The 23,786-nt window shown below is 40.3% G+C and overlaps 1 protein-coding gene across 2 annotated transcripts in view; it reads left to right on the top strand.

Annotated features, from left to right (window-relative positions):
* Nucleotides 1-23,087, top strand: part of LOC103721114 (wings apart-like protein 2) — a 34,719-nt gene extending 11,632 nt beyond the window's left edge. The window contains exons 5-13 of one of the 2 annotated variants that reach the window (XM_088717702.2): nt 3,414-3,542; nt 3,641-3,734; nt 3,864-3,950; nt 4,741-5,423; nt 6,976-7,253; nt 19,671-19,824; nt 21,833-21,930; nt 22,034-22,115; nt 22,587-23,087. In XM_088717702.2, the coding sequence (XP_088573828.2) occupies nt 3,414-3,542; nt 3,641-3,734; nt 3,864-3,950; nt 4,741-5,423; nt 6,976-7,253; nt 19,671-19,824; nt 21,833-21,930; nt 22,034-22,115; nt 22,587-22,670 (1,689 nt within the window). In that variant the 3' untranslated portion in view covers nt 22,671-23,087. Of the gene's footprint in view, nt 1-3,413; nt 3,543-3,640; nt 3,735-3,863; nt 3,951-4,740; nt 5,424-6,975; nt 7,254-19,670; nt 19,825-19,930; nt 20,128-21,832; nt 21,931-22,033; nt 22,116-22,586 lie in introns of those variants that run through there. The other variant, XM_089929436.1, reaches the window with a different exon arrangement.
* Nucleotides 23,088-23,786: the final 699 nt, after the last annotated feature.

The raw sequence follows: 23,786 nt of genomic DNA, 5'->3' as shown, positions 1-23,786 counted from the left end.
GCACTAAGGCATACAATATTGTATGATTCAAAATTTCGAGCAACAAAAAAGGCCCAAGCAAGTTGAATATGGCAGAGATGAGAATGTTGAAATATATGTTTTAGAAAATTAGGAATGGTAGGATGAAGAATGATGAAGTGTAGGAGTTGCACTGTTTAGGTTTGAGTGATAGAGAACTAATTGGGATGTTATGGATGTGCAAAGATCTGAGGAGGCCCTGCTAGGGTGAGAGGTCTATTCTGTGTCTAATATCTATAGCTTTATACAAATGGAGTAGTGAACTTCAGCTAAGATGGATGGATATATGTGAAAGAATTTAGATTAACGTGGACTCGTGGAGTAACATTAGAGGTAGCCCGCATAGGGATGTTTGGTAAATAATTATTCACAAAGCTCATCTAAGATTGCAATGCTTATGGTCAATATTGAGCATGGGAACATCAGTGCATCATTATGTCCTTTTGTCCTCTTTATGGAACGCAAGGTGGCAGCTCGCTCTCTTCTTATTTTTCTTGATTAGCTATCCACTCACAAAAAACCCTTTTTTCTTTCACATAACCCTTGGAAGGGGAGGGGGTTCGGGGGAGGGGAAACCTTCCCTTCCCCAGATCTCGACGGTGAATTCATAAATCAAAACTTCCGAAGGCTAAGAAGTTAGTGCCGGAGAAAGAGCACGTCGAAAGGAAAAGCCAATCTTTTGCAGGGGAGCTAAGCTAGCGGATCAGAGATAGAACCATTAGTGCCAGCTCTTGGGCAAAGTTAAGTAAAGTAAGAAGAGCTATTTTCAATAAAGCAAACGGATTTAGAATCTGCTTATTCAATCTCTTGTCCAGATTAATCTCTCACTCCACCAGGCGGTTCGTATGTTTCTATGACCCCCAAGACGGAGCGAGACGGATACGCAGATCGCGAAAGTCAACGCACATGCGGACTCTGCCGTCCTTTTTTAGGACAGGAACTATGTTGGCTAAGCTCGATGATAGGAGCAGAACGTCGGACATATTCACTTTGGTTAATCGAGATTCGAGGATCGGATGGATGCTGATACCTGGACCTCGAATGGAGGGATGGCAAAAAGATTGGATGCGGATCACCGGCGGAAGTGAGTTTGAAGTGAAGGCTGGAGAGCTGAAGAAGATCCCACCCCCCGAACCCCCGGTGTTCTCAAACGGCGAAGCTTCGCTCGCCCCCTAAGGGGGTGTTCTTCTATAAGCCGAAGATTAAGTGTGACTTAACACTTGCTGCTGTCCTCGGCTCTGCTACCAAAGTGGCAGCATCTAAGAGGCGAGTTCCGTCGTAGCTTCAGAGAACTTTCTAACTCCTTCTGCCTTCACTTGGATCACCAAATATGTCATCATAAAGTGCTTGCTTACATTTTCCAACAATACTTGTTTAATAGCCTGTAGTTGGCATCAAACATTTTCTTTTTCTAATTATTGCATGATTTTATCTATCTTGAGGAAGTTTATAAGGGTGCTTGACATCCATCTCTGTGACACTATGAAATCTCCTAAATTCAAGCACGCATCTAGTCTTTTGTCAAGGAAAAAAGTGAAGCCACAAATACCACTAATATATTCGTTGTAGAGGTTTATTTAGATTTTCCAGTGGAACATTAAACAATAAGAAAAAACTTGTGAGGAAGCCCATTGAATTGGTTATCGAATTGGCTAGATGAATGCATATGCATCTGCTACTGTACCAACCACTTACACATGATGGTCTGTTGCGAACTTGTGATTTTAGTATTGTGGTCTTGTTTGATACCCATATTCCTTTGTTTTGCTGTGTTTTCATTAACCAGTATATAGCCATAAAGTTCTTGTAGTGTTGTGCCAAATATAACCATAATAATAAACCAATAAGTCTTTCAAGTTCTATATGGATTCAGTTTTATATGTTCTACTAGTTGTTTCTATCTTAAGGCAAGGAAAGTTGAACCGAACAGAACTGGCTGATTCAGCCCGTACCAAGCCGATCCGGTCGGTTCGGCAGTAGAAAACGACTAGGAGCCGGAACCTGATTGGCTCTGGCCGGAACCGGTCGGAATTGGATGGAATCGGATGGTTCCGTCCAGTTCGACTTGGTTCGAACCGGTACCGACCCATACCGGATGCCGACCGGTACGGGTTTTGATGCTGGTTCGGCGAACCTTGTCTTAAGGTCCTCCATTATGGCATGCTTTTATGTTCCTTGTCAATCACTCTTCTTTTCAGACATGAAAAAGAAAAATCCACAACCTTCCTCGTTAGGAGCTGTTTATCATGAACCAGTAGAAAGTATTAAGATTAAACCCAAATGACATCTCTCTTATTTAATTTGTTGATGTAGGCTGCCTATAGGGTGGTTAGAATGAAAAGTAGAGGGTCAAAATAGCTTGATGCTGCTAATGTTAATGATTTTAGTTACCTGTAATGAGAGCATGTGCGAGAGTGTGAAAGCTGCGCTCTCAACTTATGGTAAAGAAGCATGTAAGAAGTGGTGCAAGTCCCCTAGTAGGAGATACCAGCTACTAAGCTGTGACCGGTGAGGATAAGCTTGTAAAACATCAACTCAATTGCTCAACCAAGGTCTACAAAACTCAGAGTTGGAAGACACAGGATCACTTAATGAACCAGATAAATTCTTTGCTTTAGTGGACAAGACTAGGTGAAGATACAAACAAATTTAAAACTTCAATTTTATGTCAAAGTAACATATAATGGAGCTTGGAATTGTAATATGAGCCTCATTAACTGCTGTTATGCTTCTGAAACCAGCTTTGGCTCAACAGAGGTGAGAGGTTCTTGAGACTTCTTTGCTACCTCTAATTTTTCTAAAACCTGCAAACGACATAATACACTTGTCATGATTAAAAGCTGTTCTCACTTAAACAGTCTCAGTGCAGTAGCTATGACAAATGGAGTGATAATAGTGCCATTCTAAGCAAAACGGCCTCTGAAGATGCAAAAGCAAATAAACTCATGGATGGACTAACGAGCTAGTGGATTAATGTGCTGTAACAGCCCATGGGTTTAACGAATACCTGCAAGTAAGATGGGTTTTGAATATGGTGGTCTAGTGGCCTGGAATGGAAATGAGGCAATCCAAAACAGGGCTGGCTGAGAGAAATTCCATCATTTCCTTATTTGCTGATTTAAATTTCCAATTATTTCTAACCTAGTTTCTAAAATGTTATGCTTTGATAATTGGTCATGATTAGTTTCTTTTGATATTCATTAATCAAAGGAAATGAAGAAGATTTACGTGTGTTGTGTCAAGTGTGTGCAATTTGAACATACAATGTAATACCTTGTGGCTAACAACTGTTATGTGAGCTCCATTTTTAAACACTTGTGTCCTACAATATGTAGCTTATTTTCTTTGGATGGTTTTTGATTGGTGTGCTTATAGTAGTTCATTTGATATCACAGGTGTGCTTAAAACACAAGTCGCCCTCGTTGTTAGAATTAAAAGATGGATCAGCTTTGCAAAGTGTGGTACTGATGTTGAAATGTCTGAAGATCATGGAGAATGCCACATTTTTAAGTAAGGACAATCAGGTAATCTCATATGCTTGTCCAAATTATCTAGTTATTTGGACTTTGTACAGTCCTAGAAGTCATTGCACGTTTATGACCTTTTTTGTTTGTGTAAACAGGACCACTTGCTTGGGATGGAAAGAAAGTTGGATTCTGAAAGACTTCCCCTGTCTTTTGTTGGGCTCGTTATCTGTGTGATTAAATCTTTTTCAGGTTACTTAAACAAAATTGAATATTCTTCTTCATTGTAGCATTATTGTTCTATGGTCAAATTTGAACTGTTGATCAGATATAGTCTCATACTTCATTCATGTTGATGTTGTCTTTGTGGTTGCATTGTAGAGCTTTCTCTGCTCCAAAATTCTTCCAGCATTTCCAACAAAGGGAAATCAAACTTATCTGAAGTTCAGATGAATGATAACCGGAGAGGTACCTGTATCGTCTGAATGAGTCTATCTCTTTGTTGCAAACTTTTGGATGCAATAATCTGCTATGGTTGCTTAAGTTGTCTTGTTAACATTGATCTATAGAAGGGCCTAAAAATTTTGCTTGAAATTAATTTTCATCATATGCTAACAGATCATTTACTTGCTTGCTATTTTTCCTCGTCTCAAATTGGCACATCATCGAACTTAGTTGCCATTTTTTTTTTGTAAAAATCTGTTCTCACAGCATCTGATTGAATCATTTTGTGCACTTAACTATATTTTTAGATCTTCTATTATCTTACGACTGGGCTCCTATATCTGATAAGACAAGTGCCCTATATTTTAGAAGGCATGTCTTAATCTATCCCAGTTGATATATTATCTTGTTGAAATAACAAAAAACAATTTTCACCTACTATAGCAATAGAGGCTTACTGATGGTCTTGTTTTTAGCTTTCTTCTGGATATTGTAAGATAGTTTTGAAGTTTGTTGACGACCAGATGAATATTCATCTAATGATTTTGTGGACAAAGAATGCAAAAAAAAAAAATTCTTATATCTACCTAAATATAAATCATCATTACTGTTACTCTTGTTATTTTGATGCTTGCTAGATTTTCTCAGTGCAACAGGAAAAATTTGTCAAATGTGATGCCTTTGCAGGAAATTCTTATGTTAAATACTTTCATCCATCATATTCTTAAATGTAATTTGTTTTTATCCCATATATTTGTAGATATTTGTTAGAATAATTTGTTCTTAATTTTATGTATTTTCTTTTTTTTCGTAGACAGGGGAGATCGGACTTTGACTAGTGATTGTGCTGGGTGTTCTGGCATGGACAAGAACTTTAATGGAAGGAGCATTTATAAACGTCAAAAATTGTCATCTTCCCAGTCCAAAGAAGCCCTTCCTGGTTCAGAAACAACTAGTGCATCTGGTTCTGATGAGTTAACCATAAAGAGAACTGATTGTACTTCATCTGGTTCATGTAATGGGGCATCAAGTACTTCATCTAGAGATAGCTACACAAATGGTAATAGTTTAAAGCTGAACATGCATGGTAACGGTTTAAAGGTGAATTCCATTAAAGGTTCAAAGGGATGGATCTCCATAAATCCTAATGGTTTGAAAAAGAATTCAAGTGACTTGTCCAAAAGGCGTCATATGTCTGAAGATGTTAAAGGTGATTGTAAGATGGACAGCTTTGATCCATTTGCGTTTGACGAAGGGGACTTGGAACCATCAAAGTGGGAGTTGTTAAAAAAGAAGAAAGAAACATCTCACACACACCAAATGGTTGTAACAAATGGTGAACTTACAGATGGATACAATCTTCCAAATGTTACCACGGATGATGTATTAAGTCGGTTAACTGATGAGCAAAATTATCATCCTTGTGAAAATTCTTGTCCATCAGTAATTGAAGAAGATTCTAACCTTCTGGAAGACTGCCTCCTCACTTCAGTAAAGGTAATTTGATTGTTCTCACCATTCTCACAAATGCTTATACACATGCAACAGGTATCATAACATACTAGTGATAGGCATCATTCATTTTTCAGTGACACTACAAACATGCTGAGAAGCTGCTGAATGAATTTAAGGCAGTCACACGTTATTAATCAAAATATGTTAATCTTAGCATTATTTTAGAAGTAGAAACGATGTTTTTGTTTTTAAATGTGTCATGATTGGTTTTCACAGGGTATTTTTTCTAGAGGGATGGGGTATGTGTCATTGAATTGTTAGTGCTGATTCTAAAAGCTAACATATGCTCCAGTCATGATGCACATCTACAGGCAAAAACTCTTTCTATACGATACATGTGTTTATATACACAAACACATATTTTGATGCATGCACATAATATTTCATATATACACAAACAAATGCACTATATGTATTTTTTTTTTTTGTATGTCTCAATGTATATCTTATCAAAAATTTTCTTATATACATACCCACATACAAGTTTACATACATAAGAACATTTATACATACTATATGTGATGTGTGCTCACCTGTCTGACTTGACTGGGATATTTGGGATTGTATTCCAACTTGTCTCTAAAATCTGAACACTAAAATGATGGTTGACTTTGAGCTGAAATATGGTCAAAAACTTTCTCAACTCTTGATGGCTCACAACTTGATCTTTCAAACTAACCCTTGGATGGGGCAGGGCTAGTTGGTTATTACAATCTTAACTGGTATGTCTGGTACAGCAGCCATGAGATATACTGTACTATGCAACAAATTTTGCAACAATGGAGAGCATGTTAGTTTTACTATTTCATCTGTTTTGTTGCATGTCATTATATTTTTATTTTGTGCTCTTTTTTTTCAGAATTTGGATACATTATTTTTATGAATCAGTATGCTTTTCTTCAGATGGTTTTAATCTATCCAATAAGGGCTTTCATCTTTTCGAAGTAATGTTATGAGTGACAAATTCATTACATGCCTACCAACACCACTGAGGCAACGATCACAATTCATTCTCTTTTTATAACTGCTTTTAATGCACACCATCTTAATATGCTTAATGTGGCATTATTCTATTAAGTAGCATACCACGTCTCCTGTAGTTGTAATTTCCAGGTCTTTATATGTATGCCTTATGATTTCTGTCGGACAAATAAAGAAGTATCCTATCCTTAAGTTGCCTACTTGGTGACACAAGCTATAGATGTTATTCTCCGCGCTTGTCAAACCCCCCACCCCCCGAAAGCTCAAACCACATGCTATAGGATGTGGAAATGACAAAAAGATAACCTGAAAAGGCTCCTGCATCAAACTATCAAGTTGATTGTTCAGAAAATTTTCATTGCATTATTATTTCATTACCATCTATTATTGAATCCACCAGTTTTTCTTTCCACTGTTTGTATAAGGAGTGGTCACAAAAACCCATGAACAATTTCAGACTAATTTCTTTTCATGTAGTTTCCTTTATATCATGTCATTCTCCTTGCTGCTCTGATACTGTCTGAAGGTTGTGCTTGCATTGACTTTTTGGCAGGTTCTTATGAACTTAACAAATGACAACCCTGTGGGCTGTCAGCAAATTGCTGCTTGTGGTGGGCTGGACACCATGGCTTATTTGATCATTAGCCATTTTCCATCATTTGACTTGTGCTTCCCTATGAACAGCCAAGTGAAAGAGAATAATTTCTCTTCCAAACTAGGTATTGATGCTGGTCATCCTAACAACAGACATTTAAGTGACCATGAATTGGATTTTCTGGTTGCTATTTTGGGTTTGCTTGTGAACCTTGTGGAGAAGGACAGTCGAAACAGGTCACCTCTCTGGATTCTTTCATATCAATTTTTTTTCTTAATCTGCGTCTGAAGTGAAATATGCCAAGTAAAGAAATATATGTACTTTTGAATATCTATTTTAACTTTTAGTTGCTTTGAGAGGGTTGCTGTTTGTTTTCTAAAGACTAGTTCAACCTTTCATGTATTATGTTCTTTGTTGCCCGAAAATGCCTATTATGTCTGCAATCACACTAGAATTTTTAAGTAGGAAAAGGTTTGCACCTGTATACTCTTGACTTATTTCTTTGCTAGTCATTTCATGCTGACAAAATACAGTTTGAGCATTTCCTTGCCGGTTTCTCTTTATTTCTATTGTCTTCATAATCTTTGGTCACAGTGTAGTTATCTGAAGAAAAAAAAATTAATTGACACTGCTAGTAGTTGGACTTGGTGCATTATCTTGTTTTTCATCCTTTACATTCTTCTGGTGATGTCATTTAATAATCTAGAGTTGAAAGTTGAAACCAAGTGGACTTTAGCTCATGACATCTTAACTCACAAATCAGTCATCCACATATATAACTAGGATTTAATTTTTCCCACTTTTTGAAGGTTCAATATTGTCATCCTTAGGATTGGATGCACAAACCTTCTGCTAATTTTGTAGTGGTTCAGGACTTCAGGTTCAAAGTTCATCTTTATGTTCTAGTGATTAGATCTGTATGAGGCAAATATCCTGCAACATGCACAGCCCCTTAGATAATTCCATCAAAAAATAGTTGGGCTTGATGGCACAAGTTGTAATAGATTGGAAAGTACCAAGGAGGAAAGGACTACTGGAGATTGAAGGAAAATGAGGAGATGAGAGACTAAAGAAAGAAATAGAATGGAAAGAAAGTGCAAGAATCGAGAAGGCTAGAATACATCAGTCACCTGCTGCTAAGACAACAGGACAATCACCAATAAATCAGAATGTCAAAAATGCACTTTTGGTTGTGGCCCATCATGTAATAAATATTTTATCGACTTATATGGGGCTAGAATACATTGTGTGAGGTCAATTTAACCAACAGGAGAAGGTGCAATTACAGGATAAAAAAACATCACTTCTTAAATTAAAGCATATGTACCAAAGCATCTGGGCTTGGAAAGGAATCTTGGCAACCTCATTTATCCAAGAGCTAATCAGCGCATCAATAAACTCATATTAAGACACAAATGTGAGTATAGGAATGTCTCTTCTTTATATTCTCCTAAATAAAGTTTACTTTAAATCTGCCTCCCATAATTTGATTGTTTGGTATATGTAGTGTCACTTGGTTATTCTGAAGAGTTTTAAATAATATTTGACAAGAAATTTCATTTTAGACAACGAAGTATTTAGCCAGAGTAGTTTGCATTTTGCATGAGCTGTAGCTCTATTCTCTGCTTTTGCTTGAAATGACCACTAACCTTTTCTTTTTTACTTCTCAAAGTTATCATGCTACAGTGAACAATGCATGGCAACCAGCAATTAACCTATCACCTGGTGAAATTTCCGAATTAGCATTTCATTATGGTTCCAATGGTAAATGCCTATTAATTTCGTAAGAAATTATCTCTTGGTGCAGCTTGAGATATGTCAATATTTGTAGTTAGCTTTAGTAGGAGGATCTAGGCTTATGATTTTATTAGGTTCCTTCACTTACTAGCCCATGAAATATTTAAATGAGGATCCAAATTCCATTATTGGAGTGTTCTTTCACTTGGCTCCTAAGAAACTAAATTTAGGTTCTTAGTTTGAAATTTGAAAAATCTTCCATGATAAATTTCTTCCCTCTTTTTTTTTTTTGGGGGTGGGGTGGTGGATTCTTTAATTCTCACCTAGGTCTTTGTCGTGAAAATTCTTCTAATAAAGAATTTAGCCTCCTCATTCCTTCATCATCAATTGAAACCACAAAAATATTATCATATTAATAATGTTTTAAAAGGTGGCTGCGGCCCATATGCAGTATGCGAGCTGCATATTCAGGCACTTTTGCAATTGTAGTTTCTTTTAACTATTCAAAAATAAGTAAAATATGTTAAATACAATAAAAAATTATTGTAATAGTAATATTTTTTTGAATAAATAGTAGCAATATCAATAACAATAACAAGCAGTGCTTCCTACATAGTACTTAATACATAACAACAATAGTCATAATAGATTTAACCAAGATTCTCCGTACCGGTATCGGTAGGCGTACTGGTCGCCTACCGGACTGGTACGGTTTTGGTTCATACCGGAACCAGCCAGCTCTTTTCCGCCGGAGTCGGGGAAGAAGAAGAGAACGAGAGAGAGAGAGAGCACGAGGAAGAGAGGGAGGGAGAAGACCTGTGGCCGCCATTGGAGAGCCGCAGAGGGGTGGCGGAGGCCGAGGGGGGCCGGAGGAACCCGCTGGGGCGCGGCCACGGCTTTTTAATTTGGGGATTTTAAGTAAAGTCGGCAAATCGGGTGCTGACTTTACTTAAAAATTTTCGAATTTAAAAAATTGAAGATTTTAAAGTGAAGTCAGCAACGGATTTGCCGACTTCACTTAAAATCTCCAAATTAAAAAGCCGCGGCCTCGTCGAAACGGGGGACGCGGCCGCGGCCTCGGCTTTCGCCGTGCTCCCGTGGGTTCCCCTGCCCCCCCGGACCTCTGCCGGCTCTGATGGCGGCCACAGGTCTCCTCCTTCCCTCTCTTCCCCACGCTTTTTCTCCTTCTCTTCGTCTTCTTTGTCTTCGGCACAGAACCGGCCCGTACCAGTTTTCACTGCTCCGGTGTACCAGTTACAGGCCGGACCGGTCCGAACCGGCTGGTACGGGCCGGTTCGTCAGACCCTGGATTTAACACATTAACATCATTAATACCCATAACCAACCCCTCCCAAGCTTATGTCCAACTTAACCATCATCTTGAATCCGCATGGGCTCAAATAAGAGTAGGCTACATGTGTCGATTTGCAATGATACTCCAGCTGCATATGTGATTGCACAATACTAAGTAGTAGACTTTTGGTCCAGATGCAGTATTACTGCATAAGGTAACTGCATATAGGGCGGAGGCCGAAGGGGGGGTGGCGGAGCCCGTGGGGGGGTGAGGGAACCCGCGGGGGCGCGGCCACGACAATTTAGGAATTTTAATTCGGAGATTTAAGTGAAGTCAGCATCCGATTTGCCGACTTCACTTAAAATCCCCAAATTAAAAGCCGCGGCCGCATCGAAACAGAGGACGCGGCTGCGGCCTTGGCCTCCGCCACCGCCCCTGCGAGTTCCCCCGTCCCCCCCTCCGGCGGGCTCTACCGCCCCTCCGACCTCCGCTGGCTCTCCGATGGCAGCCACAGGTCTCTTCCCTCCCTTTCTTCCCCGTGCTCTCTCTCTTTCTCTTCGTCTTCTTTGTCTCCGGCATAGAACCGGCCAGTACTGGTTTTCACTGCTCCGGTGTACCGGTTACAGGCCGGATCGGTCCGAACTGGCTGGTACGGGCTTGTTCGTTAGACCCTGGATTTAACACATTAACATCATTAATACTCATAACCAACCCCTCCAAAACTTATATCCAATTTAACCATCATCTTGAATCCGCATGGGCTCAAATAAGAGTAGGCTACATGTGTCGATTTGCAATGCTACTCCAGCTGCATATGTGATTGCACAGTACTAAGTAGCAGACTTTTGGTCCATATGCAGTATTACTGCATAAAGTAACTGCATATAGGCATTGCATTGTGGATTAGCGACGGGATCCGGATGTGTGCCCGCATTTGCAGCTAGTTGCACCATATTTTAGAATATTGCAACTTAAACAATGTGACCATCCTTGGGAAGAAAATGCAACCACATGGCTTCTCCTAGGAAACACATTTCAAATAATGCTTTAAAACATTCATTATAACAAATATAAGCATGCAATTTCTATGAGGTGATGATATTTGCTTTATATTAATATATTATTTCTTGAATTAAGATATTTAATTAATAATCTCGAGCTAAAGAAGTACTAAAATCAAGTTTTTATATCCAATGGGGTAGGGATGTCCTAGTTTCTCCACGGAATGGGATGCCCTGTTGTCTCGGCCCATCCCGGTGGTTGTTTTGGTTGAGCGTCCTGGTAGGTACCATCCGTCTCTTCCCCTTCTTTCCTTTGTTTGTTTGTTTGTTTCTTTTCTTCTTTCTTTTGTTCCTTCCGTCCTCTTTCTTTCTTTCTCTTTTTTCTTCTTTTTTTCCCTTCTTCCTTCTTTCCTCTATTTTTTTCTTTTTTCTTCTTTTTTTCTTTCCCTTCTTCCTTTTTTCTCCTCCCTTCCTTCTTTTCTTCTTCTTCTTCTTCTTCTTCTTCTTTTCCTTCTTTCTTTGTTTCTCTTTTTTTCTTCTTCTTTTGTTCCCTTTTTCCTTCATTCCTTCCTTTCCCTTTCATCTCTTCTTTGTTTCTTTTTCTTCTTTCTTTCCTTCCTTCTTTCCTCTCTTTCTTTCTTTCTTTCCTTCTTTTTTTCTTTATTCTTTTGTTCCCTTCTTCCTTCTATCGTTCATTTCTTTCTTTTTTCTTCTTTTTGTCTTTCCCTTCTTCCTTTTTTTCTTCTCCCTTCCTTTCCTTCTTTTCTTCCTCTTCTTCTTTCCTTTCTTTCTTTCTTTTCCTTTTCTTCTTCTTTCATTTCTTTCTTTTTATCCCCTTTCCTTTCTTTCCTTTTCATTTTTTTTTTCTATGTGGCTGGGTTTCAGAGTCCCGCTCCTTGTCCTGGTACCGTTTTGTCATGAGAATGGGATGCTCCCCCGGGCCCAGCTAGCTCCGCCTTAAGGACAAATATTTACCTATGTATCGAATTGGTTTAGCTTGCAAATAGTGAGATATATAAAGAAGATTATAATGGTCTTTCGTCAAGTATATTAAAATAAATATATAAAATCTGTGAAGTTCTCAAAAATCTAAACAACTCAAAGAACAAATGGAGAAGAAGTATTACAAAGTTCTTTTCCAAGAATGAGAGTTAATGTGTTTTTTCTAACTTATTGTACTACTTATTTATGAGGCTAAAAATATATTGACAAGAAATGTTTAACCTCAATGATGAGGGATGCTAAATGACAATTTCTTTATGGGGGAGAACACTAGAAAGATTAGCAACAACGACACTAGGATATAAAGTATGCCAAAATCTTGGAGCACAAAAAGATAGGAACTTGTTTTCTGAATAGTAAAGGGTTTGACTTTGACTTTATATAAGTTGAAAGTGAACTCAAAGGGAGTTCATAAATATAGAAAATAAATGATGGACTCAAAGAAGATTTAAGATGTTTTATGCCAACTCCTAGTTACAATATGGTACCAAGCAAGGTTCCTAGTATTGTTTTTGGTACCTGGACTAGCACCATTCTAGTACAATGTCAGTATCCCTCGGTTTGTAGTACCAACACTTGGTATTCCCCTTAAGTCGAGTATCAGTTCACTTGATACTAGATGGTATGGTCCGGTATAAAATACTATTGTACCAAGAAAAGATGGTAGAACTAGATATTTCAAAATATGGCTGTCTTACCTATGATTAGCTTTGATATTCCATAGCTACAATCCCTGATGTAGTTTTGTGAGTGGCAAGATTAAGGACGCTTGAATTCTGGGGTAGCATTGGATACATGTGGGGAATACTTGAGCATCGCGAATGGTTGTGTGGTTGTTGAAATTTTGTGCACTCTTTTGAGAGTAGGATAGTATCATGTTGCAAGAGGTGTGAAGTCAAAGGATTGGGTGACACCATAGACTATGTGCTTGGTTTTGCCAAAGCATGCTTAGCTGCAAGCCCTAGAGTTGTAAATGGCATGCTTTAGAAGATCAAACTATGTTTGTGTCTTTTTACCTATCATAACCTACTAGTTCACAACTTTTTCTTCAAACCAAGGATTGCCCTTTGTATTGGTAACAAAAAAGCATGCCAGCTATTGTCTTGGCACATACCTGTATGGTGTGTTGGTACAGTATGCATTGGACTGACACTTGATAGGCATGCACACCAGCATCAAGAGTTTTTAAAGCCTTTCTTCTAATAATGCAAGTAGCCAAGCACCTGTGCAACCTCTACCACTTTGTAGATTGTCCAGATACATATACATAACTTGAGAAGGATATGGTACCGGAACTCGTGCACTTTTTTGCTAGAACGGTACGGTACTAGGTATGGACACAGCACACAGGACTGCATCCCTATACCAACACATTGTGTATTGGTGCAGAAAACCAGCCAGAACAGTATGGTACCCTTTATACCATCTTGTTTCTGCAGGATTTGAAACCTGGCATACTAAGTATTCCTAAGGCTACCTTTGATATTTGATGCTTTTCTGTATCCTTTTTTTTAACAGATCTTCCCCTTTTTTCGTGCATACAAATTAAAGTACATCTCCTTACTGGGGTCCCCTCATGTGTTCGTCGTACATGCCTATACCATCTTAATCTATTTTCCATCATTTTGTCCTTATTTGTGCATGTCCCACCTCTAATAGATCCATTTCTTAATATAAGTTTTGCCATTATTCATCTTGACATTTCGTTTCTACTGCATTTAACTTGTTCTCTTGAACCCTTATTATGGCTTAGCATTATTAGTTATACAATGCGTAGTCCTTATCATTGTTCTATAAAATCTTTTCATAAATCTTCATGTATGCGTCAACCACACCCTAGGGGGCACCTCTCCACTTCATCCAACCTGCTCTAATTCTAAGAATATTCCATCATATATATGTATATCTTCATCTATTTCTCCATTATTTTGTATAAAAGTTTCCAAATGAGGAAATCAATTATATGTTGTTATTTTTCATCCATCAATCTTAATGGCATCTTATCTTTATTTTCCAATTTTACTAAAATTACATTCCATTTGCTGTTTGTTCTACTAACTTTTAAGCCCTTATCCTTTGAAGTTTTTCTTCATAATCTAATTTAGCATTTAATCTAGTTTCTTACTCATTAATAGTTGCAATAGCTTGCCAACATTCTTAACAATGTTCGCAACAGGGGAAAAACGATATTAGTAATATGGAAAGGCATAATCTGAATTGAAGGGAGCACGAGTAGAGTTGTATACAGGTTCATGTCCAGACAACATCTTTTTGATCCTTATTTCTTCGATTAGCTTGTTTTGAGTCTGTATGTCAATCTTGGAAGGCTAGTAAATAATTAATCCATCAACCAATTGAACTAGAACCTTGTGCTATTCTGGTAGGCTTGTCATTTATATATGAGGGATATTAGAAACAAGACCAGAAATTGTTATTGTTTGGTCCAAGGATTACATTTTTTTGATGGCATCTCTTTTGCCCTTAAATTATGGTGTCAAAGGTTCAGGACAGGTCCAAGTTCAAGACATAGGCTTCCTAGGGCCGAAACAACTATGCGTAGGACCAAGGTACGCTGACTCGGTACCGGTAAGCATACCGGTCGCCTACCGAGCCAGTCTCCTGCTCTTTTTTTTTTTGGTTCACGTCCGCGCGCGGATAAAAGGTGGCCACAGAGTAGCATTAAATGCCACTCTGTGGCATTTATGACCCGAGTGGGGCAGCGCGCAAAGGTTCAGGATAGGTCCAAGTTCAAGATGTAGGCTTCCTAGGGCCGAGACAACTATGCGTAGGACCAAGGTACGTTGACTCGGTACCGGTAGGCATATCGGTCGCCTACCGAACCGGTCTCCTGCTCTCTTTTTTTCGGTTCACGTCCGTGCGCGGATAAAAGGTGGCCACAGAGTAGCATTAAATGCCACTCTGTGGCATTTATGACCCAAGTGGGGCAGCGCGCCACGCGGATGAACTGGCCCATGCCCGCGTGCTGCCCCGCGCGAATGAACTAGCCCGCGCCCGTGCTGGCGTACTGCCCCGCGTGGGCGGGGGAACTGCGCCCGGGGCGGTTCCCAACGCGGGGAATCGCGCCCGGGCGCAGTGGAATCACGCTCGCACGCGGTGAAACCGGGCGCGGAAATGCGCAGGGCGGGGAATGATGGAGGGTGGCTTTTGGCCCGGAAGCCTCCACACCACTCTAAGCCTTGTGCTCCTTGTGCGCACTTTGAAAATGGTTCATTCGGGCCGATACGGGTAACGCCGGATGGTGTTCGGATGCTTAGGTACTCGTGGGATTCAAGTCAAGGGGCGGGCCTACTGGTTGCAGCTTGGCCTGACTCTTGGCTTGATGAGAACAACCAAAGACACAAGTATGGAACACAAGTATTTTATAGGAATGCTTGATGGTTGATTCTATTCCCAAAACAAGATTACAAAACACTCTAGTGGAACTATGATGGGTTCTCACTAGCCCAAGTCCTTAGAATGATTCTAAGACCGATTACAATAGAGCAAAGCTCTCCTAAGCCCTTAGGCCGAATTATAAGTGGAACTCTCTAAAACAAAAGGATATTATCCCAAGCTCTCATCAAGGCATATATATAGGCTCTTCATGGGGGACAAACACTTCATAAAAGGGTGGCAAATGGTGTGGCCTAGATCGGGCAAAGCCTTGGCTGACCAAGGCTTGTGGTTGGCAGGCTGCAGGGTGCTGCTGGGCGGCTGGGGGCGCTGTGGAAGGGCGCTGGCGGGCAGCTGGGGCGGAGCAGGCAGGGCAGGGGCGCGCGATAGGGTGCTTAGCAGGGCGGCCGCGCAGGCCTGGCACACGCCGCGCGCGTGCAGGCAGCGCGCGCAGGCCGGCAGGCGCTGCGCGCCCATACGTGCGCGCAGGTGCATGGTCGGGCGGGCACACGGACCTGCGGCCGGCAAGGTTCGCTGAGCCGAACCTGGCTAGGCCGCGGGCGCGCGCAGGCGGGCTTGGCCGAGGCTGGGCATGCGCAGCGTGGGCTCGCCTGCCACATCTTGGCCGAGTGTGAAACGGCTTGGCCAAGTGTGAAGGGGCTTCGGCCAAGGCTTGGCCAAGTGTGAAGAGGCTTCGATCAATGCTCGGCCAAGTATGAAGGAGCTTTGGCCAAGGCTCTCTAAGCAAAGTAGTTGACCCAAATGTTGATCTTGGTCTTGGCATGGCCTTCCATTGGCTTCATCCGGGCCCGGATTTTGCATTGGTTGAGGGCGCCGATGGCGGCGTTTGCGGGGATCCTCAACAGGGAACCATGCGTGGCCCGAAAAGGGCCATGCGCTACACCACAGGGCGCACATTGTGATTTAAAAAAAATGGTACCGGTGCGAACCGGCTGGTACGCAGCCGGTACCGGCCCGAAAACAGTTGAAACCGGTTCCCACGCTATCCGAGTATCGGTTTCAGGCCGGATTGGTCTGTGCCGGGCCGAACCGGTCAGTACGGTCCGGTTCGGCAGACCATGTGTAGGACTGAGTTTACCTTGAAACTGGCTTAAATATTCTAGGCATTTTTAGCCAATAATGCCAAACTGGCTAGTTCAGAGCGTGCCGAACCAGTCAGTTGCCAATATGGCCATCAGTTTAAGGTAAAAAGCCTTCGCCCCTCCCCTATTCGAATATTCTCCCCTCGGCTTTGCTTGATTTTGAAACCCTAATCCCCATCCCCATCGAGTCGGCGATGATGCCATATGATGGCAATGATGAGGTCCCCGACCAGGTATCTCTCTCTCTCCCCCTCTCTCCTCCTCTCTCTCTAGGTCCTCGTTGTCGGATCCGGAGCTCTCAAAAACCCCTCATGATGGCTCAAACCTCTCTCTCTGCAGCCTCTCTCTCCCCCTTTCTCTCTACCCATCGCTCTTAGTCTTTGTTGTCGGATTTGTAGTGCTTGAAGCTCCCTTGCGATGGCTCGAACCTCTCTCTCTCTTGCTCCCTTCCTCCCTCCCCCCTCTTTCTTTTCCTCTTTCCTTCTCCGTCTCCCCCTTCCTTTCTGGCTCTCCTTGCTTCAGTACATTGCGGTACAGACTTGTACCATACCGAGCTAGTTGCCTGTTGATACGAGCCCTGGTATTTGTTCGGTAGATCTTGATTCTAGGTTTAAATGAAGGCTATTTTAAACTTTAAAGCTCTTTATTAGGGTAGTTGGGCCCATAATCAGGCATAGTTGAAATTTCCTAGGGTTCATATCTCATACCCTCATTTACAAAAACTGGCATAATCGGATTATTCACATACACAATATATGTGTATATGTATGCTTTTCTCTATTACAGTTGAGACCTTTCTTTTGCTGATTTCTTCACCTACATGAATTTCTTCAAGGAACATAATAGCTAATACACACACTTGTAACCATGCCAAAAAAACAAAAATGAACATGAAACACGGTAAACCATATCTGTTGCCTACCAAGACAACCAAAGACAACACTAACCCTATTATAGGAATCAATGAGAAATATAAGGGGCCAACCCGTACCGAACTGGTACTGGCTCTGACCAGTCCGGTTTGTACGGGCCGGTTCAGCCCGTACCGAACTGGTACTGGCTCTGACCAATCCGGTTTGGTGTTAAAAACTGATACCGGCCGGTACGGGCTCTGACCAGTCCGATTTGGTGTTAAAAACTGGTACCAGCCCGTACCGGTCGGTACCGGTCAAGGTTTACTGTACCAGTACCGATAGGCGTACCGGTCTCCTACCGGATCGGTACGGTTTCGGTTCGTACCGGAAATGGCTGGTACGAACTGGCCAACTCTTCCCGCTGGAGCCGGAAAGAAGAAGAGAACGAGAGAGCGGGGCGAAAAGAGAGAGGGAGGAGACCTGTAGCCACCATTGGAGAGCCGCGGAGGGGCCGCGGAGGCTGGGGGGCAGGGGAACCCGCGGGGGCGCGGCTGTGGCTTTTTAATTTTGAGATTTTAAGTAAAGTCGGCAAATTGGGTGTCAACTTTACTTAAAAATCTCCGAATTACAAACTTTGAAAAATGCACTTAAAAATTCCTAAATTAAAAAACTGCGGACTCGGCCTCCGTGGGTTCCCCCACCCCTCCGCGGCCTCGGCCTCCGCCGCCCCTCCGCGGCTCTCCGATGGCAGCCACAAGTCTCCTCCCTCCCTCTCTTCCCCGCGTTCTCTCTCCTTCTCTTTGTCTTCTTCATCTCCGGCACAGAACCAGCCCGTACTAGTTTGCACTGCTCCGGCGTACCGGTTACTGGCCGGACCAGTATGAGCCGGTTCGTTAGATCCTGGTACCGGCCGAACTGGCCAATCATACCGGCCCACATCGGTTCTAAATTTTTTGGAGGCTTTTGGATGCGTACCGCTACTGGCGCTCATCGGTGGATCGGGGTACGGCGAACCTTGCAAGGGGCAAAAATAGGAGAATATAATAATTGTCATTTTTGGTGACTGATAGGAGGATGGTAGATCTGACAAACCTACATGTCATTTTGAAGAAAGTACAGATTTAGCCTAAAGATATCATCTTTGATAAAAGGTTCGCCCATGTGTTTTGATCATATCTAGTTGTATCAAGGCAAAGATTTGTCCAATCCTACAAGCCATGAGATGATTACAGCAGAAAGCAAAATGGTGACCCTGAATGCTCATCCTATGGTATATCATAAATAAACCAAAGATAGGATATATATGAACTGTTTATCTAAGGAAGAGGAAGGAAAAAAGGGAGATCAACCAATACCACCAAAAGAAGGAACTGTTTATTTTATGCTTGTCCTATGCCATGGAGTGCTTACTCGGATGGTATCCCCACTTGCCACTTGAGCAAGGGGATGGGGGGTCGATTTTGGTTGGAGTCATCCCTCAAAAGATGGGGTGGATATAGGGTAGAAGGTGGGGATTAGCCCTCCTAATCTCAAAAAGGAGAAAAAAAAGACAAGAAGAAGAAGAAGAAGAGAGGAGAAAACAAGTGGACTGCTTGAGCAAATTCAACACCTTTATTTTCCTATTATAATAGGGAACCACTAATAAGCCTTCCTAATGTAATAGAGTGTCACCAACAAGGCTAAATAACTGAACTGTCTTCTTCTGGTCATCGCTGTCCATTTAATAAATGTTGCATCCCTTATTAGGGTCCAAAACATAATGGTAGGGCATTTGTACATGACCCAAAGCATATTAGCCCAGTAATGCCCAAATGAAGAAAATACATGACCATTACATAATTAAACTAAGAAATATACAACATTAGTAGAATATGATCTTTTTTCGCCTTAGATTTGATGTACAACGAAAGTATCTGCTTGCTACCCTTCTATTGTTATCTCTACTGTGGTAATATATGAATAAGACATCGACATATCACATATAGTTGGACATTATTATTTTAAGCTGCATCTGATAGATGCAGCTTTTAGTATGTTTTATGGGGTATTTAGATATATGCATCTTTGTGTAATTTGTATATTACTAATACTAGTTGGTCACCTTGGATAATTAACTCTGTCTGAATTTTACCAAGATTTATCCATCGTTTTTTTTTCTTATGGTGTCTTTATAATTTAACTTTTATTGTTCTATTATCTGATAATACACTGTTCAAATAAATTACACCAGTGTTATTATGCAACTCATGTTCTGAAGGTGTTGCTGCAGATTGCGCCTTGCATGTGCCCGTGTTTCAGTGGATCAACCAGGAAAATTAGAAAGCAGAGAAATTCACAGGGATGTAATATCATTATTGTGTTCCATATTTCTGGCCAATCAAGGAGCGGGGGATGCTGCTGGAGAAGGAAAATCTAATCTTTGTGTAAGTACATGCTGAATGGGTCATAAATATTCACCACATCACTATGTTTAAGCATGACAGCTTCCTCCTGAATAATCTTTTATTAAAATCATGTTTCAATATGCAGTGTCTGCTGCCCATATTATGGACAAATTTTTCGTTGTCTTTTGTACCATTCCTATCTCCAAGGTTCATTCTATGTCTTGGAAGAAGTTAGATCCTATTATTTAGTGGTACCTTAGATTAGAAATGTACACTTTTTATTTAGTATTGAAAAAAAGAAGGCTATATATAGTATCCATTGCCCTTTTTTATCATTTTTTATTTGTAATAGTGGATGACATATTATTTTGAGAGTTTTGCAGCTTCATTTTTGCACTATATGTGCACCATGCATGATTTCCTATTACGTTGCTTAAAAGTGGTATAAATGCCTGCCATATATAATTATATATAATGTACAAGGTTTCTAGTTGTCCAAACTTTGAAGAGAGGATTTAATGAATATAGTTATATGTATTGGATGTGTATGTATTATGCATGTTTTTGGGCTTGCATTAGTTAAAAAGAATGTTATTATTTTTCTTACTAGCTATTAAGGTAGAGTTAAAAAAATTTAGTTCATCAGTTGCATATTTAGTATAAATGTTCGACATGAATTATTCTAGGGAATGAAAAGAGCCCACTCACTAAAAACATGTCTTGTAGACCCATTTGATGAATGAACATATCCTATCGCCTATGTCATACCATTTGTGCTGCATAAACTTTTGTCTCTGGTATGTAGGTTTTATATTCTAAGTATATTTTATCACTATAGTTCTTTAGAGGTAGTGAAAAAGCAAAAGAAGGTAACTGATTTTTCAAAAAAGTGGCTGTAAGTTCTACATCCTCTTCTATATAATTAAATTCTTTGCTTAGAAGATTCAGAATATTCGACAAGTATTAGTATTGCTATGGGTACATGGTATGCTGTACCGGTCGGTACTGATCGATACCGAGCGTACCGTATCCGTACCGATGGGTACCGGTATCGGTACGCCAATATCGGTACGCCTGACGTACCGCATACCATACTGTACCGACACTCGGTACGTCTATACTAGTGCGGCACCGGTACGGGGTTCGGTACCGGTACGGCGAACCTTGTATGGGTATGATATTAGTCCTGAAATGGTACTTCAGCCAGAAGAAGAGCATGGTGACAGTTTTTCACATGATAAAGCAGCAGTTTCAATCAATAATAATAAATTGATGAAAAGGAAAATCATTCAGGAAAAATCCAGTCAAATTTCCTTATATAAAGACACATTCTACATTTTTTTTGGGGGGGGGGGGAGGGGGGGGGTTGTTCACCACCAAAAATGGAGATAATGAAAGTAAGTGTATCCTATCTTAGCCATAATGCTGAGAAGCAACCCAAAAACTACATTAAAATAAAGAGAAAACACCGTTCCAAGTAACATTTAAACCAACAATTTCCAGGGCTGTATCAACCCCAACAAGCGAACTGTTTCTATTTAAAAGGTTCAAAAATAATTCAAATTTCAAACCAAACAAGATGAACCCTCTACCCTAAACAAACATCAGTGAGTCCCAACCTCAACATACAAATAACACCTGCTGTGTTTGAGACACCTTGACTCGGTCTTGGTTTCACCCAAGTTGGCTCAAGCCATCCCTTCCACAAAGCCGATCATTGCTGAAGGTCAAAGTTGATGGGGCAATACCGCTGAGTTGCTGGAAGGCTTTTCTGCAACATCTTTGCTCTTCTAGTTATTAAGCACACAAAGATGTTGATGGAGCAATACCACTGCTTTTTTTAAAAGTTATTATTAGTTACCCAAGGATGTCACTCGATAGCTCAGCAATTTTTGCACATAATAAATCATTTAATATGGTTTCAGTATTCTATTGCTTGGTAGGTGATTTGTGCTGTCACGTCATGGCTCTTGGCCTAGTCATTCAACATTTTTTGCTAGCAGAAACAATTTCGGAATTGTCCACCTGACTCAATAAAATGAAACAGGATGATGAAGATTCTTTGTTGCAAGGAGAGCGAGAGGCTGAAATGATGATCATTGAGGCTTATGCTGCTCTGCTGCTTGCATTTCTGTCAATAGAGAGGTCTGTATAGCTTTTCAATGTATACATGTTTTTTTGGGTAATTTCATCATGTTAATAGGGTAATTTCATCATGTTAATATTTCTGCTAATTTGTCGCCAACAGTACCAAGGTGCGTGAAGCCATTGCCAGCTGCCTCCCTAATCACAACTTGCAAGTTTTAGTACCTGTTTTGGAAAGATTTGTGGTACGTTTTCAAATGAAATAATGTAGGGAGCTCAGTGTCATGCATTCTATGTAGATAGAAGGGAAAAAGAATTTTTATTCTCATATGTTTAGTTTTTTTTCATTTGAACCCTGCATGATCTCATGTGGTACATGGATGGCTCAACATTTCACAACTTTTTGAATCCACATGCCAAAGTTTTTGTGGTGCAGCATGATGGGATTATCCTGTTTTCTCGTTCCTACTTATTTGATTTTCTATTATATTTTGTCGTTCATTTCTTTCCTCCGAACCCTTGCAACTAGTATCGCTTTGGCTGGAACTTTCTTCCCTATTGGTATCCTATTCATAGAAAATTTTCATAAAATATCCTGGATTTTATTTATTGTTTTCTATAAGATCTACTAATATTATTATGTAAAGTGAATTTGAAAATGCCTGTTGGCTCTGCATTTTTTAACGCAATCTTTTGGTCCCACTTTGATTTGCCAGGCATTTCATCTGACACTAAACATGATATCACCGGAAACACATTCGGCTGTTGTCAAAGTAATTGAAACTTGTAAAGCACCTTAGAGAATGCAGAGATCCTGTACAGTGCTATTGATCTCTCGCTCGACCTGGAATTTCTTTTCGGTAATGATGCTTTGAGGAAATGGGGTTGGGTTGGCTGCACAACCTCGGGGACTAGCAAAGATCTGTATTCTAATTTGTTTGACCAGTTTCTTTTTTTTTTTCCCCTACATTATTTCCATCCCCTGTTTGGGTTACGGTGCATTCCATCTCCATGCCCAGACCAGTGAATGTACGATGGTAGTATAGGCAAGTGCAGTGTTCGTGCTTGGGTTCCTGTCGAAATTGAATCAAATGAATTTGTTGGCAGATGTAGCTTTGAGTTAAATGTTATTCAACACTTCTTTGGTTTCCCTCTACGGTTGCCAGCAAAGGTAATTCTAAAATCTATATTCAGCAGAGTATAATTTTACATCAAAACTATGCATTGTCTTAAATTTTTCTTCAGGTCTTGTGTTAAATGAATATGTTGTTTTCGTAGAAAAATGAGCAACTTATTGACTATATGGTGGGAAAGGGAAGGCTGTCTTTGTTCCCTTCTACGTTTTTTGAATTCTTTTGCTGTATAAGTTCTATGGTTAACCATCATTCTGTGAAGATACGAGCAGAAAAGCCCTATCTTGATTTCTTTTGCTGTATAAGTTCTATGGTTGACCATCATTCTGTGAAGATACAAGCAGAAAAGCCCATGTAATGCAGTGTACACGGTTTTGAAAAATAATGACTTACCATAAGGTACTTAACAAACTACAAAAGGTGATCAATGGCCAAACATATGAAGATCAAAGGCATGTAGATCATATTAGTGATATTCATAGCAGTCAACAGAATAGCAAATCGCATGTTATATGGTCATTTTAGACTGATGATTGATATGAAAGAACTTTTAAATCGTAATAACAATCATGTAATTTTTTTAGCATCTATAATCTAAAAGGGGACTTCGTATTCATAATAAGAAAAAGGAGAAGCGGAGAAAAGTTCTCTCATGGAAATGCTCATCCACAATTGCTTTAGCCATATTCTTATAACTATATATTCAGTATTAATTTATGTTATCATATGTGGCATTCAACAATTGCCAACTACCAAAAAATAGGATGCATGTCAAGCGTTATG

The sequence above is a fragment of the Phoenix dactylifera genome, chromosome 3, assembly GCF_051530095.1.
Source record: "Phoenix dactylifera cultivar Ajwa chromosome 3, Ajwa_hap1_PhDact_Kaust_v1.1, whole genome shotgun sequence".
Classification (NCBI taxonomy): Eukaryota; Viridiplantae; Streptophyta; class Magnoliopsida; order Arecales; family Arecaceae; genus Phoenix; species Phoenix dactylifera.
Note: the sequence above shows the minus strand (reverse complement) of the source record. Positions and strands in the feature narration are given on the sequence as shown.